The sequence below is a fragment of the Alosa pseudoharengus genome, unplaced genomic scaffold (genome assembly GCF_046254945.1).
Source record: "Alosa pseudoharengus isolate Yale_2024_CS ecotype anadromous, Long Island Sound unplaced genomic scaffold, YU_APseudo_1.1 YU_APseudo_1.1_scf_6, whole genome shotgun sequence".
NCBI classification, from domain to species: Eukaryota; Metazoa; Chordata; class Actinopteri; order Clupeiformes; family Clupeidae; genus Alosa; species Alosa pseudoharengus.
The window spans coordinates 22791791-22809095 of record NW_027468848.1 but is presented as its reverse complement, the minus strand read 5'-3'; the positions used below and the strand labels follow the sequence as shown (position 1 = coordinate 22809095).

General features: G+C 44.0%; 2 protein-coding genes across 2 annotated transcripts in view; both read left to right on the top strand.

The window, feature by feature from the left end:
• rasgrf2b (Ras protein-specific guanine nucleotide-releasing factor 2b) overlaps window positions 1–5819 on the top strand; it is a 58339-nt gene extending 52520 nt beyond the window's left edge. Inside the window, exons 21-28 of the mRNA XM_076269823.1 lie at window positions 432–492; window positions 2153–2256; window positions 2615–2699; window positions 3241–3438; window positions 3593–3672; window positions 3806–3923; window positions 4458–4526; window positions 4976–5819. Coding sequence (XP_076125938.1) covers window positions 432–492; window positions 2153–2256; window positions 2615–2699; window positions 3241–3438; window positions 3593–3672; window positions 3806–3923; window positions 4458–4526; window positions 4976–5068 — 808 coding nt within the window. The 3' untranslated portion in view covers window positions 5069–5819. The remainder of the gene's footprint in view (window positions 1–431; window positions 493–2152; window positions 2257–2614; window positions 2700–3240; window positions 3439–3592; window positions 3673–3805; window positions 3924–4457; window positions 4527–4975) is intronic.
• A 3490-nt stretch (window positions 5820–9309) lies between these two features.
• Window positions 9310–16817, top strand: ckmt2b (creatine kinase, mitochondrial 2b (sarcomeric)). The gene is made up of 10 exons (XM_076269459.1): window positions 9310–9417; window positions 10888–11066; window positions 12808–13006; window positions 13301–13396; window positions 13623–13844; window positions 15004–15089; window positions 15251–15374; window positions 15607–15741; window positions 16185–16310; window positions 16637–16817. The coding sequence occupies exons 2-10, from the start codon at window positions 10921–10923 to the stop codon at window positions 16751–16753; spliced, it is 1251 nt and encodes a 416-aa protein (XP_076125574.1). The 5' UTR covers window positions 9310–9417; window positions 10888–10920; the 3' UTR covers window positions 16754–16817.
• Window positions 16818–17305: the final 488 nt, after the last annotated feature.

Genomic DNA, 17305 nt, shown 5'->3' with positions numbered 1-17305 from the left:
TGAACCTGACCTCTCTGTTTGCCTTTGCGCTCTGGAGAACATTCACACATGAAACCCCTCAACCAATGAACCCCTCCACCACCCCCCCTCCCCCCAAAGCATGTAAGCTCACTAAACGTCACCTCTTTGGTGGCTAATCAGACCACACTGCACACAGTGATAAGAGCACAATGGGGTGTAAATCGTCGTATTCAAATAGACCTTTCAGTTGAGCCTGTGTGATGCTCCTCTTGCTGGCACAGTTCCAGCTTAGCCACAGCGCTCCATAGCTCACAGGCAGCAAGAGAGGAAGCGTATTGTATTAGGAAGCAGCTCGCGTTGGTATGACAACGCTGTGCCTCTCTCTTTCTCTCCCTCTCTCTCCATTTCTCTGTCTATCTCTCTCTCTTTCTGTCTCTCTCTCTCTCTCTCTCTCTCTCTCTGTCCCACAGTGGTCTTTCTCAAGACGATCAGGATGACGCGCAGCTGAAGATCGAGGACATTTTGCAAATGGTGAGCATACGGAGCCGAACACTCTTCCTCTGCGTGCCTCTCCAGTGCCTGTGTTAAATTACACATTTCCCTGAAATACCCGTTAATCACTTCATGGTATTTATCATCGCCAAGGCTACCCTTTGGCTCGCTGCAATCAGCCCTCCCTCCCCCGCAGATGATCATGTTTTTTCTTTCATTCTAGAATCTTCTTCTCACTCTATTTTTTACTCCACTCACTCTGGCAACCTATAGCTAGGTGAGAATGTGTAGCTGTCAGGGGAAGGTTTTCTCAGAGACACTGTTTGACAAGGATTGGCAGTTTCCCTTTAGCAAAAATGACAGTAGGTAGAGAAAGTGACAGTGCCCCCTGGGAATTTTAAACTAGGAAAGGAGTAAAAAGTTGAGAAACTGTGGAGGCCCCTGCCAAACATGTTATTTCTCTCATTCCATATTCCCTAAATGAACAGATGGCAAAATCATCAATTAGACATATATTTTTGAGTAGATAATGCTTAGCATTGTGTCACTGTAACTCTAAAATATGGATGTATCTTTTGACATTTGACTTACTATTGTTTGGAGTCAAGGTCGTTTAAAAGTCCATTGGAATTAAAGGGCTCCTAATTAGGAACATTACTGCATCAGAAATCCACAGGAAACCTGTCGGCTGGCTTTGAATTACAGATTCAAACAGGAGATGGATAGTATTGAGTGGGGGGTGGGTGTGGACACAGAGGAAGGGTGGACGGGTAATTATGCTGTGTGATGAAGACAGGCCCCACCTCTCACCATGAACAGCTGCAGTGTCAACGAGGGCATCAAGAAGCAGCGGACGTAGCTGTGGCCATAGACATGACTGAGGACCGAGGCTTTTTCTCCTTGTCACCGTGATCTTGTTATTACAGAAACAGATACACCACCCCCACCCATCACCAGCCATATCAAATCCATTGGGGATATTAACACAGTGTGCAATTCCATAGATGGTCTGAAGGATAGTTATATTTTTGCTGTGCCAGATGGCGCTTCACGATATCCATACTCTACCACTCATCTAAATCCCCAGTTTATTGATGGATACCTCCAGCTCCTAAAAGCAGTTACAGTCTAAAAGCAGTTTCCATATTCTCTCTTTCACCATGTTCATGTATGTGCCCACAGTCTCTCCCAATAAATAAGACCCTCTGCTCCGTTTGACCCTGTTAGGAAGTCAAACTGTAGTAAAGGACTAATTGTGGTCCCAGTGTGCCTTGCCTGTATCTCTAAACATCTGCTTGACATTCATGCTATGCACCACCCCAATGAGTTGTTTTTCATTGCAAATCCTCACCTTCAGTGCTAATCGGCAATGGTATGTTTTGAGCACTCGTCCATCCGAGAGGTCCTGACTACCAATTAGCTTAGTGTAATTACTTTTTTCATTATGTGAGGATTGTTTGTTTGGGATGTGACAAATTGTTTTGTGTGCTGTGGCCAAAATCTGCCATAACAGTGTCACGCTTTGCCACTGCCCTCTGTAATTCATTTCTGACAGTGATGTTAATTTAACGCTTCAAGTTTTGTCTCAGCATGTTTCGTGTGTGTATGCATGTGTGAATGCATGTGTGTGTGTTGGATTGTCTCCTGCTGAGTCTGTCCTCTCTCTCTTTCTCTCTCTCTCTCTCTCACTCTCTCTCAGGCGGAGTGCCATCGGACAGAATGCTTTGAGTCCTTGTCAGCCATGGAGCTGGCCGAACAGGTCACTCTGCTGGACCACATCGTCTTCAGGAGCATCCCGTACGAGTATGTAGCCCCCCCAGCCGCCACACCTCCACATCCAGGGCAGATATATCAATCAGGGGCATATTTAACCTTTTGCTCTCCACCACCAACACTTCCCTGAGTTCTATAATAGACATGAGATCCATGCAACGTGATGTCATATTTAATGAATGCCTTGTCGGGACTGAAAAGCTGCCATGTTTCTCAGGCAGTGCGTGATGTGTCGGCCATCACCCTTTTTGCCAATTAGATCCACTCTCTTTAAAGTGCCGCCGGCGATTGGCTAGTGATTCTGAAGCTGGTGAGCAGCCCATGGGGAGAGGGACACCTCATGTTCCCACACTGTCACGCTCACTTTGTCCTGTGTCTCTCGTCTCAGGGAGTTCCTCGGCCAGGGCTGGATGAAGACAGACAAGATCGAACGCACCCCCTACATCATGAAGACAAGCCAGCATTTTAACGACGTACGTGCACAGTGGAATTGGCTGGAGCTCCTCAGCAGTGCGCTTCCTTGCCAGTCAGACTGCCTCATTAACCTCACACACGCAACCACTGAACCTGAACCTCAGCTCCTTCATTTTTGAGTCTTGACCTTTCTTTTGACTCTTTCTCTCTCCATGCTTCCCCATTTTTTTCTTTCTTTCGCTTTGTCTCTCATTTTCTCTCTCTCTCTCTCTTTCTTTCTGCCCCCCTCTCCCACTGCTCTTTCTCTCTCTCTCTCTCTCTCTCTCTCTTTCACTTTACATTCTCCTTCTCTCTCCTTTCTCTCTCCCTCTCCCACATCTCTCTCTCTTTCTCTCTCTCTCTCTCTCTCTTTCACTTTACATTCTCCTTCTCTCTCCTTTCTCTCTCCCTCTCCCACATCTCTCTCTCTTTCTCTCTCTCTCTCTCTCTCTTTCACTTTACATTCTCCTTCTCTCTCCTTTCTCTCTCCCTCTCCCTCTCCCACATCTCTCTCTCTCTCTCTCTCTCTCTCTTTCTCTCTGTTCTGGATTGATGTTGCAGATGAGCAACCTGGTGGCCTCTCAGATCATGACCCACACGGATGTGGGCTCCAGGGCCAACTCCATAGAGAAGTGGGTGGCCGTGGCCGACATCTGCCGCTGCCTCAACAACTACAACGGCGTGCTGGAGATCACCTCCGCGCTGAACCGCAGCGCCATCTACAGGCTCAAGAAGACCTGGGCCAAAGTCAGCAAACAGGTCAGCGCTGTGGACTTTCTTCGTTTAGCTATTTAGGGACTTCTGTCAATTGCATTTAACATCATTTGTGCTTTGCATTGTCATTTTTTCCAAGTTGTGGAATCACGTGACATAAATATTGTTTGCATATTTCTTCGTCTGTGTCTGTGGACAGGCTAAAGCATTGATGGACAAACTCCAAAAGACAGTTTCCTCAGAGGGGAGATTCAAGAACCTAAGGGAGACTTTAAAAAAGTAAGACTGAAAAGTATTTCCTAGTTAAATACATTTTTCAGATCATGCACTAATTGATCTGTTTTAAAAATGGACAATACAGTTTGTGTTTAGAAGAATCCCTCTCTGATGCTTATGGTTGTCCTCCCTGCAGCTGTAACCCACCTTGTGTGCCCTACCTGGGAATGTACCTAACAGACCTGGCCTTTATTGAGGAAGGAACTCCAAACTTTACTGAGGAGGGACTGGTCAATTTCTCAAAGATGAGAATGGTAAGTCCATCACTGATCCCGAGGAGTGGGTTTTCATTCAACTCATATGCACGTTCATGACAATTTGGCTCAATAATATGTGCATTTGCGCATGTCCATTGAATGTGTTATGTGAGTTAAAAGTGGCAATTCTCCTAATCTAGGGAAGAGTTCTGATCAGTTGTGGGATTAAAACGTAAGGTCGTCAGGGCAACATGTACAGAAACACGCAGGTAGAAATAAATGCGAATATATGCGAATAAATGGTTTCCATAAATTTCGCATTGTAGTTTATCCGAACTGAGAGTTACATGTAATCCACCTTCCTCTAGCAAATCAAATTTCTTTCGCATTAGAAGATTGAATGCACATTTCAAGTGTTTCCTGGTTTGTTGTCATTGCCCTATGCAGAGATGAAAGCAGGGATAGGTTATATTTAAACCTCATCTTGAACTAATGTTTACTTATTTTCTTTATTCTTTACTGCTGACTTATTTTCTTTATTCTTTTTTCATTTTCATTGTGTAACTGTTTGTGTAACCCCCTCTCCTGTAGATATCCCATATTATCCGTGAGATTCGCCAGTTCCAGCAGACGCCATATAGGATAGATCACCAACCAAAGGTAAATTCCAGAGCCCTTATTTCCTTCATCCACTTTTAGAATGTATTTATTATATATTATAATCTCTGTAGTTTACATTGTGACACTGCAGTGTGCATACTGTACATAGAGGATATGGTATGGGTATTTTTGGGATAGGATTAATGCCAACATTGTGGATGTAACTTTCACACCAACGCCCACGCCTCAGTCACTCTCTGACAGCGAATCACATTTTTATAGTTACATCATATATGCTGAAGCTTCATGCAAATGCCAGTGACATTCATACATTCAGTCATTAATTAATTCATTAATCTGTTCATTCATTCGTTAGTTAGTTCGTTCATTCATTCATTCATTCATTTGTCCTTTCGTTCATTCATTCATTCGTTCAGTCATTAATTTGTCCGTTCGTTCCTTTCCGAGCCTTCATAGCACAGTAATATGGTTTCACTGTCTATTCTCAGGTCACTCAGTACCTTCTGGATAAAACCCTTATCATGGATGAAGATACTTTGTATGACCTGTCCCTCAAGATCGAACCCCGGCTCCCTGCTTGAGCCCCGGCTACTTGTGTGGAGCTGCTCCTGCCAGGAGGGGCTAGTAGGAGGCCTGCTGGTCTCTCAGAGGGTGGAGAATACTGGAACAAGATGGAGGACTGACAACTGGACTGGGTGGAGTTAGGAAAAGTAGAGAAAGAGCGAGAGTGACAGAAGATTGTCGAGGGGAAGGATAGTGATTTGTATGAGGGACGTCTTTAAGTGCAAACGTTTGCTGAGCATTCCAGTGTAAATGGCCATTAGGAAGGAAAGGATGTGAGACTCTCGTGATAAAGGGAGTCTTATCGGAAGGAAAGAAAATGCATTTCAGACATCATTACCATGAAGTTTTGTCTGAGAAGAAAGAAAAAGAATTAGAAAAAAATAAAAGAAAGAAGAATGAAATGTAGCATGTACAGAAATAACCCCAAATGGTCCTTTCAGTTTGTACGCCAACTCTTGTATGTCTATCTGTTGTGCCATTTCCAGCGGTAGCAGTAGTTCCCAGATCTCTGCTTTTAATGGGTTGTTGAAGTTGACCAGTGAATCTGACATTGCATGAGCTAAACCGTGTGGATGTAAGTAACCCTTTTCCATTGAAATCTATCACCTTTAGTCCCAGGCAAGGATTGCAGTATGTAGGTGATGACACATCTACAAACATCTGAATGAGATTTTTTTTTTAAGTTCAATTAATTTTGCCAGGTGAAGCTTAATGCAGTGTGAATAATCCATTAGAGATTGCCATAAATGGTGAAAACAAACTCTTATGAGGTGCCTTGTCTTCAAACCTAATCAAATTATGCCTATTACTCATTCAGCACTGTCTGAATGAGAATGAAAAAAGCTGCCAAAGCCACCTTAACATATCTATTTTGGTATTATCTAAAGTAACTAGCATCAATTGTTCCCTCCACAAACAAATAAACAAAATCCAACATCAGTACTCTATTACCACAGCTATGGATCTGTGTGGATTCTGAATAGCTGTAGTCATGGCAATGCAGTGAATGTAACAGCAGTGCGGTGTGTGTAGAGTAAGGGGCTAATGACATAGCCTTTCCTCTGGTATTGATCGCGGGTCATTCCTATCTGTTCCTATTGGGAGCAGACAGGTCACTCTTTGAGAGGCGGTGCCTTTTTTTCATGTGTCTGAAAAAGAAAAAAAGCCACTGGGAAACACTGATGAAAGTTGCATGGGGCTCGCTAGAGGCTTCAAATGGCTTTTTCATCCAAAGGTGCCACGAAGCCCCCAGTCCTCAGTTCATGCGTGAGCAGGATCTATCACAAAGGGACCCAAGATCAGCTAGATTCAATCCAAACAGCAAGCAGCATGCTAATCAAGTACAAGTGTAGCAGGTATTTTTTTTTATTTTGGTGGTGAAGAGTATTCTGGTCACAGATTCCCGTTTACCTTCAAGGGGAACGAACCATTTAAAGTACTGCATATCATTACTCCAAAGTCTCCCTCTAGTGGCTAGAGCAGGCCAGCACACTAATGAGGATTGAGCACCAAGAGGTGAACGCTGGCACTCTTGTCTTTTCCACTTCAGAGATGAATAACAGAATAATGCATACTGACATTAATGTGTTAGGTGGTCACTGAGTCTTCGAGAATAATTTATCAGTCAGTTGCATGCAACGTTAAGGACATATTTGCATGAAGGTTTTTTTTTTTTTTTTGCAAGAACAATGTTATGCATTTCTCTGTCGCTGCTGTGTATTTAACTTGATCTCTCTAAAATCCTTTAAAGAAAAAGAAGCAAAACAAGCAGACGCTGCCTCTGTTCTGACGAATGCCCCCCCCCCCCCCCCCCCCGCAAACAGTGTGTTATTTGCTGTCATGTTCAAGGTCTGGGTTGATGAGGAAGGGTTGGCATGGGATATTGTAAAATACCACTGTATGCATCATGGAGAATGAGTTAATCAAATATCCACGGCCCATCTCCTTGTTTATGGCTGGGCGTCATGAAGCAGAACCAAGACTGATCTGTCCAATGGTAAACTTTGCCAGAATGTGGCGGCAGCAGGAAGGTCGCACTTTTTCCACAATGTAGCGTCGCCTGTCTTATGAGATGAGTGTGGTGTATTTATTTGATAAAATATTTATTTGACCCTGTTTTGTATATAGTGCATCCAACATGAGTTTATGAAATTCTGTCACTTCTGTTGTTATATGATACTTTAATTTTTGCAATCCAGTATAAATGAGCGTTCGACTCTGCAAAGTAGTTAAGAGAAAAAAAAAATGTAGCATATTTTTCATGGATCTATTAGATTTCCTCTTCATTTTTTATCAGTTTTGTGTGATGTATAATGTGGACACTGCGTTATTGCTCATATACGTAGTAGCATGGTTGCATGTCTGATTTCCCCTGATGTTTTGGTCTTCTGTGACACCTCTTCTCTTCTTTTGTATATTACTGTGTAAAAGTCTTGTGTCACGTTTCTCTCTTCTCTGTCTTCTATGACACAATGTACAGCAGTTCCATGCTCATGTAAATTAAAATGAAACAAATCCAAACATGCTTTCCATTCATTTCTCCTCAGCTATTGAAACACATAATATGTTCTATGACAATTAGCAGTGCTAGCTGCTAATTGTACTATTAAAAACAAAACAAAGATCAAGTGGGGGCATTTTACAGATATTCCTAACGTGCTAATCCAAGAACCTGTCCACACATAATTATAGATATCCTCCTCGGTTTAAAGTTAATACATAATCAACTAGACAGTGTTATGTTTGTACAGTAGTATAAGTCATCTTTTGAGATGGACATGAGAGTAGTTTGAAATGGTCTCTGCAGTCAGCACAGCTAATGGAGCCAAGGGGTTTTTGTACTCTGCTGTTATTCCAGGAAAGGGTGCAAATTTCAGCCTGCTAACAGTCTATCATCTTTCACTGCTAGAGTAGCCTGAAGCAGTACATGACAGGACACCACGTGCTTTCTCCACTAGAATTTCAGCTGTTGCCTCAGCAGCCGACCACATCTGACGGCTCACTAAAACTGCCGTGAAAGAGTGAAATCACCTAAGATGTCCACCTTCAACAAACGGTTTTACATAAATCAAGCCACATGATGAGCCTTGGATGACATACAACACAGGCAGCTGCCAGTGAATGGACTGTAATCTTCATTATACGATAATGAACGACCTCCTTAATTTCCCTCCCTGTTTAGTATAGAGATCTCACTCTATTTATCCCACTCCCTCCCACTCTTTCTTTCTGCCTCTTCTGTCTCTCCTTCACTCTTGTTAGCCTCTGTCCTTCTTGCTCCTCTTCTCTCCCTTTCCCTTACATCTGTTTCTCTTTCGCTCTCTGTTCCTATACTCTCTACCCCCCTCTCTCTCCCCCCACTTTAATCCACTGGAGGAAGCGAGGGAAGAGAGGCGCGGGACCAAGGGCTTTGGCATTAAATCAGATAATGCCACGGATCTCAGGTTTCTGCTGTGCACACACGACTCTCAATACCTTGTCACCTCTTCATGGACAGAGTTAGACAGACATGGGGAGGGGGGAAACTGTTGCAGTTTATCATAATACTTTATGAATGAGTGACACTACTGGAGGTATCTGAACTACATAAGAACTCTTTATTTTGAGGTCTAAATGTATACATTTCTGAAGGTGTAAACTAGACTTCATGTGATTGATACGGTATGACAATTAGTCGTGGACAGTAAACACTATAAAAAGATAGCATGAACAGAGAGGACACACGCATGCAGTCACCTGCAACTGACAACTCTATAATCAGCACTTACAGTATGGATGGGCGTTAAAATTTATTGGGCCATGGCAGCCAAGGATGACATGTTCGTGATAGACCCCCCAGGAGCTGTGCTGTGGAGTGTGTGTGTGTGTGTGTGTATGTATGTGTGAAAGTGTGTGTGAGAGTGTCAGTGTGTGTGTGTGTATGTGTGAGAGTGTCAGTGTGTGCATATGAGTATGTCTAGGCTGAGTGGGTTAAAGACCAGGGGAGATGAGTGGGAAGCAGCCCAGCCCACCTCTCGGCCGGCCCAACCCGGCCCTGGGCAGGGCAGGGAAGAGGGCAGACCCAGAGGACAATCAGGGGACAGTGGCCAAAGGTGTGTGGAAGGCTCGGGAGGATTTGACCTGGGATAGGGTGTTCAAGGACAAAGAGCCCTGCGCAGGCGGGCCCTGACATGCGTAGGCCCTGACATGCTGACAGTAGAAATAGGATTGGCTGGCGGGATGAGCTCTTATCTTGAGCTGAGGCCCGGTGCTAGCTCATTCCACAGTGCACGCTGAACTGTGTGGCTGGGAACGACTCCTCCACGTCTATCTCTGCGGATACTAGGAACACGTCTCTGATCCCCCCTTTCTTCTCCCCATCTGTAAGGTAGGCTGCTTTTACGCTTGCAATGTGCAGGTGCATCATTTGGCATTAGGTGTGAGTGAAGAGACTTTTGAATCAATGAATGGGTAATGTGTGTATAGAATGTCTGGACTATGGATTAATGTACTAATTTAATTAATAGTTCATCATTCATCATTTCAATTTATTTAAATTTGGACACAAAAAATTAATGGTCTAAAATACAAAACATTTTAGACGTCTGTGAAAGGGAGGTAAAGTTATTGTCCTAGTCAATTCTTTCAATTAAATCAAATTAAACATATGCCACCACCCTCTTTGCTGCATATCAACTAGATTTCCAGAACTTTCCAACATCTTTGCCAAGATGTATGCATTTTCTAGCACATTCTCTACCTGTTGCCACAAAACTCATCCATTACCCAGAATACACTGCCCCATTCAACCCGCGGCCCCACTCCCAGACAGTCAGCCTGCGTAAGTCCTTCTGACCGGTGTAGAATGTCACGTTGGATCATGTGGCCACTGGGGCTAATGCCAGTGGAGCCTTGCCACTAATGCTTAATCTAGCCGGCCTGCTATTAATACGGCGCTTTCTTCCCACACCCCCAGAGGGACACCACTCATCTCTGCTCACAGAGCCAGACACCTCTTTTCCATCACCAGAATAGCAGCCACAGTCTGCTGGTGGTTAGATGTTAAAAACAATTACAGGCAGGCTCTGTTTATAAATGTATTGTTGCTAGTTTGGTTTGGGAACTGTTGCCTTTAATTCTGCATGTATTGCAGGACATGGATGTGCATAGGTGTCTAAAATTGAATTCAGCTTAATGTGTTCGGAATGCAGAGCTGTCTTATGTAATTTACATGGTCCTGAGATAGTGATCTTTAATGCAGCTCTAGTACGACCAAGGTCAAAGTGACCGTTGTCAGTGAGGACAAGTCTTCAGGTCATTAATGGCAAAGACATACATGTAAAACTGGTAGAGAATTGTCAGTAGCCTACTGCTGTGTACTCTGAAAACTAGATGTACCTCTCAGAGAAGTGCATATGTACATATACACATTTGAATTACCTGAACATGTGTCATTGCATGCTGAAAAGAACTAAAAACAAGCACATATCATGTGCAACACAATATGTTAGCCTTTTACATATTTCCGCCATGCATAGTTCCATGCCTGTCATGACCTTTGATCAAACAGACAAAGTGGCCAGGTGGAAAGATATGATGTAAATTTGGACACACGCTAGCCTCTCTCCATGCTTATGCACGTAATGTACCACATCAAAGTGACAGGTACAACACCTTTGAGTAGTATCACGTTACCCCACGTGGAGGAGGCAGGCACACAACCAAGTGGGACAGTCAGTTCAGAATGAGTTTTATCTTTCACTATAGAAGGCAGAGAAATGTGACTTTCCTCATTTGCAATTGTCATCATCTCTAACCCCCCTCAGATCTGTAACATTGGTCTGTCACACTCCCACAGTAGCCTCAGTGTTGGGACAACTTCCGGGTAAAGATGGCGACCTCTTTCACACGCATGATGTCTGGCCGTAACACGGCCGTGGTATTGGCCAGCATTGGAGCATCCACGCTGGCCTCTGGCTACCTGATGACCGACTCTGGTGTCACTGCACAGGAGAGGATGAAGATGTACCCTCCCAGGTATCACACAACACATCACAATACTAATTACATAACAAGTCATTGAACAATTTCAGATATAATATGTAGCACAATATACCCCATGATATGATTATGTAATATAATATTATAAAATAGCCTATGGTAGGCCTAGTTGATATATGATATAGGCCTATTCAACGGCCTGCTCTTTTCTTTGCTAACTTTGGAAGTTTCTCAAGGCACAGGTTAATTGCACTTGTCGTTTGACCCTGCTGTGCAGCTAAAGCGTTTGTAGGTTCTGAGGTGACACCAACTTTATCGGTGCACGCTGAGATTTTGACGCTTGACTGAAGCGGTACCAAGTGCTGTTTCCTGAAGTGCCTCTGACACTTGACTCTCGCACTCATCCACTCTCAATCACTATGGCTGCCAGTGGACGTCACACACGGTTCCAGCACACCTGCCTGCCTTAGCATGCTATACAACGTGATCTGATTTATACTCACTCGTGGACATTTCATCAACCGCTGTTAAACTTAGACGACACGCTCGCACGTCAACACTGTGTCCCTCGATGTTTGTTTTGAAATTATTTTAACTTCGGGAGGAGGAGAGGTTTTCACCAGGAGATATTTCACTCTGTCATACGGAGCCCAGGAGGCGTCATTGCAAGATTTTTTTTTGTATATCAAGAGAATGTGCGCTCGTTTGACTAAATCTTCTCATTTTACTAAATTGCGCACTCATATTTTATTAAATTGTGTGTACAATTTAGTATATTGTGCACTCGTTTAACTTCATAGTGCGCTCGTTTTACTAAATTGTGCACTCAAAATAAAAATGAGAGCACAATTCAGTAAAATGAGCAGACCACACAAAAACTGAGCCCACAAATTTAGTCGAATTTAGCACTATTTAATCATGTGAACATGAACAATTCACTAAATTCAGTGCACAATCTGGTAAAATGAGAGCATGATTTAGTAATAAACGAGCGCACAATTTACTAAAATGAGTGGGCCTACACATTCTCTTGATCTACACAATTAAGGTAATGAAACAAGGAGGCGCACACAAGGCTTGTGTGGAAAAATGTGTATTGTAGCCGAAAAGTTACAAAAGAAGTCAGAGGCTAAAACTGGAGCAACAGAAGTTTCGGACCTAGTCCATTTTCAATGTCTCCAGTAGCTGGACGGACGGAGCGGACGCAAGCAATACACGGGTCAAAAGTGTAGGCGCAGACGCCGACCTTGCTGGTTTTTACTTGATCTACACACGAAATATCTTGCAGTGATCTCTAGGTTTACGTACTGGCCCGATACATTCTTAAATATATTTGGGCTCCTCATACTTCGAAATGGAAATGTAGAGTCTCCAGCATTTCTTGATTGATGATGAAGTATAAACTTTTGCTCCACTTTCAACCACAGTGACTTTCTCCTCCAATGTATTGGCAACCTTGTATTGCTTTCTAAGTCAGCATAATTTGGCAAAACTCTCTGTAAGATGACAGCCAGAGAGAGAGAGAGTGAAAAAAAAAAACAGATATTAGTTGGTGCACTTAATGATAGACCAGCGATGGCCCATCAACTGGGTATTATTCAATATTGATCAGATATTTCGTTTAGGGTTATTTGTGTCACTCGATCATATTTCAGTCTTTTGTCAAATGTTTCCTAGTATTAATATTAAACTATTATACTATTATTTCATAGCACGTGTCTAGATAATGTGTGAGGTGTTGCCCTCAGGCATCTTCTTTCTTTTCTGCTTGTCACAGTGCTGACTTTCCAGACCTGCGCAAACACAACAACTGCATGGCTGCTGCTCTGACCCCTGGGATTTATGGACGCTTGAGGGACAAGATGACCCCAAACAACTGGACACTGGATCAGTGCATCCAGACTGGGGTGGACAACCCTGGGCATCCCTTCATCAAGACTGTGGGCATGGTCGCTGGAGACGAGGAGAGCTATGAGGTGACCTGGCAAACACTAACCATCCCCACATCACAATCAACACACACATCATATCAAAGAGAGGGGGTAGTGGTAGACCAAGGATCTTGCCTAGAGCTGATTTGCCAGATCCAGACCAAATCTTGGCCAAGTGGATCCCAGAACAGGCAGCTACATGGAGAAAATTAAGCTAAATTGGTGACTGACACAACAATTGTCAGAAGCAATCATGCAGGCGGCCTCATAAAGGGATTGTGGGTGATATTCCACCAATATGTGTAGACCGGAGCTAAAGCTTCCTCTGATCACCCATAGGTATTTGGTGAGCTGTTTGATCCAGTCATCAAGGACAGGCACAATGGCTACGACCCCCGGACAATGAAGCACCCCACTGACCTGGATGCTTCAAAGGTAAAGCACATACTCTTCCTTTACAGGAGTCAGTGGGTTCCTACTTTTTGCATGTGCAAACCTTGTGCATCGTGACTCTTATAACGTTAATGGTCATGCATTTTTGGTTCACTTTATACCTTTGGAAATAAAGTAATAACTCATTAAAATAAGTACCATAGATGATGATGTTCTGCGAGTGTAATGCACAGAATTAGCACCAGTGATGTGCCTCTCTCTTACCCAGATCACTAATGGCACGTTCGATGACCGCTACGTCCTCTCCTCCCGCGTGCGCACGGGCCGCAGCATCCGTGGCCTGAGCCTGCCTCCTGCGTGCTCCCGCTCTGAGCGCCGCGAGGTGGAGCGTGTGACCGTCATGGCACTTGCCGGCCTCAAGGGTGACCTGGCTGGACGCTACTACAGCCTGTCTTCTATGACTGAACAGGAGCAGCAGCGGCTCATCGATGTGAGTGTCTACCTCAGTTTGGCCATGTTCTTGGTCATGTTCTTCATAAGGACCTATTTAAACTAAAGTATATTATGAGATTCAGTATACATTGGAGTGGTACGGCAACATACAGAGCATATTTTGTAAATCTAGAGCCAAGGCATTTCGAAATGTATTGTAACTCTGGTTTAATTTATAAATGCAATAAGTTTTATGCCATCACGTGATAAACAACCCCAAAGTCAAATACAGCTCAGATATCAAATAAGTTTAAAGTTATATGTGGAGGACTTCGGGTGTGATTAGACAGGATACGCTTTGCCGCTTGTAAAACATGAGGTGCACTATGTTTTCATAAAAACACGAATGACATTCGGCGCTTTCCCGCTTTGAGTTGAACTTTTTTCCAATTCAAGGCGCTCAGGGCGCTTCTGCAAAAACGTGAGGTGCAGCACGCGCTCAAACACCAGACACTCTGGGCGCATAAGAGGCGCGTAAAAATGCTGTCCTGTCTGATCGCAGCCTTAGAGGACATTTCTTGTAGTGAATGTCATAAATGCAACATAATCAACAACTTGACTTTTGACATTGACCTTTAACCCCTGATCACCCCCTCCTCTGCTTTTTTTTGTGCTGGCCTGGCTCAGGAGCACTTCCTGTTTGATAAGCCAGTGTCTCCTCTGCTCACTTCAGCTGGGATGGCCAGAGACTGGCCTGATGCTCGGGGCATTTGGTAAGGCCCAGGTAGATGAGTAGAGCCGAGTCGAGTACAGTAGAGTAAAGTAGAGTAGAGCTCTCCCAGGTGGTAACCTACCTACTCTGGAACATATGGGTCTGTTAGTTGGAAAGTGCCTGCTCTGGATCTCAGCCCAGATCAGGGCCATGTGCTTTAGAAAATCAGCTTTAGCACACAGTGTAGTCACTGTGCAAGTGTGTTCCTTGTGGCTGGAATGGGAGCACTACAGAAGCTTCCATTGAAACAATCACCAATCACACACCCTCTTGTTCCCTCTCTGATGAGACCACCCCCCCCCCCCCCACACACACACACACACACACACCGCCACACCACCACCATGATCCCTACCACAATCCTTCTCACCTCCTTCCTCTCCTCTGTGTCCTGTTGGTCTTGTCTGTCAATCTCTGTCCCTTCCAACTGGTCTGTCTGGTGTAGGACCACTTCCTGTTTGACAAACCTGTGTCCCCGCTGCTGACTTGTGCAGGGATGGCTCGTGACTGGCCAGATGCCAGGGGAATCTGGTATGGTGCATGAGACTGGCATCACCAGGCGCCAATTATTGTATGCATGTGGTGTGTGTGTGTGTGTGTGTGTGGGGGGTGGGGGGGTGGGGGGGGGTTGTAAGAGTTTAACCTTTTCAATGAGTTTGTCCTGGATATATCATTATAATATCCTTACATAGGCACAACAATGAGAAGACATTCTTGATCTGGGTCAATGAAGAGGACCACACCCGTGTCATTTCCATGGAGAAGGGTGGCAACATGAAGAGGGTGTTTGAGAGGTTCTGCAAAGGCCTCAAAGAGGTATGGCCATTACAAAACAGAATAGGAATATCTTTGCATGTTACTCCCTGTTCAAATCATATATTTATTTCAGTAAAGATATTTTTTTTCCTTGTGTTGTGCTAACTTTGGTAGAGTTCCCTAACAATAGCAAATAATGGATGAATAGGATGTTATAGTGACTGGATGAGTGGAGTTGATATAAGGCTGTGATGTAGATGGTTCTGTAAATGTGGACTCTGTTTTGTGGTAGGTGGAGAGGCTGATTCAGGAGAGAGGCTGGGAGTTCATGTGGAACGAGCGCCTTGGCTACATCCTGACCTGCCCCTCCAACTTGGGCACTGGACTCAGAGCCGGAGTGCACGTCCGCCTGCCCAACCTCAGCAAGGTGACATAACTCAAACTCATCTCACCATGCTTTCAGCATTTACTCTTACGTCCAGTTGGAGGACCACAGTACTATTGCCATTTCTTTCCATTTCTTTTTCTTTATAGCCTTTCTTTAGGTTAGGTTATTTACAGTCTGATAATGTTCATTGATAATGACACTAGCAAATGATATTGAACAGAATTGAACTAATTGATCAAAATTGATCAAATGCTGATACTGCATTCAGTTCTTTGAGAGCATAAGTACTACAACAGTGTTAGTCCTTTGTTGGATTACCATTTAGCTATTCATCAGACCGTTTAATGCCAAGTAAACTGGCATTATGCATTCCCAATGTGTTATTTACTGTTGAAAGTAAATTTGGAAAGAGGTGGCCTTTCCATACAGTCCGTCATTAGTAATATATTCGTTTTTTATATTTTTACTTTAACCATATATAGGACTCACGCTTCTCCAAAATCCTGGATAACCTGCGACTACAGAAGAGAGGCACAGGTGGTGTGGACACCGCCGCCACCGGTGACACTTTTGACATTTCTAACCTGGACCGTCTGGGCAAGTCTGAGGTAAACAAGCTCCCCAGTGTGAGGATCCTTCCTCTTAGCCAAGGGGGGTTTAATCTGATCTGGCCAGAAGATCCCTCAAAGCCAAGGTGTAAGGCCCTGCCATATTGTAGTGGTGGCTGATACGTCTTAGTGACGATTGCTAATCCGTGCTTCTTTAGGTCATTCTTTTACATTTAAAGGCTTTACAACAAGGGTGCACTAACAATGTCCTTCTCCACGTGGTTTCCTAGCTGTGCATTTGATTGACACCTTCTCCATCCCTGTAACCTGATTTATACAGCACAATCTCCTGACTGTCATTTGTTTTGTTTTTGTTTTGTTTTCAGGTGGAGCTTGTTCAGCTGGTCGTTGATGGCGTCAACTACCTGATTGAGTGCGAGAAGAGATTGGAGAGAGGTCAGGACATCAAGGTGCCCGCCCCGCTCGTCCAGTTCAGGAGATGAGTGGAGCGTGTAAATCTCTGAGCTGTGAGGCTACAGGACAGGTCCTCCTCCGCTCACTGCAATACTAAAGGTCTTACTTGAACTATAGACTCATTAAACTATTCTAATAAAAATAAAAGTGCAGTGTGCTTTGCTTCTTTTTTTTTTAAACCAGTCATTCATTTTGGGAATAATATCCACCAAAGGTTTGATGAGGAATCAAACTGTGTTATATGTGCAATAGCTTGGTATCCATTACAATGATTCTGTAGTTCTGCTGCACAGTTACTCTGGTCTTCTCTTGTACTTGTGCTCTGTTAGATGGTATGATGAGAATACAAAGGGGAAAGAAAGAGTGACAGGCAACCTGTCGTAAAGGCCATAGGGGACAAAAGGCTTTCCAATTACCCCCTAGCCTACTGTACTAGTCAAGTCATCAGACCACCGTGATCATTTTAGGCACTCGTGGAGCTACCGCAACAGCCAATACTGGAGTAAGCTCCTTAGCCTGGGACCAGACTGCGCTAAAAAAGGATTGTCACTCCTTACAATAAGGATGGGAAGACACAGAAG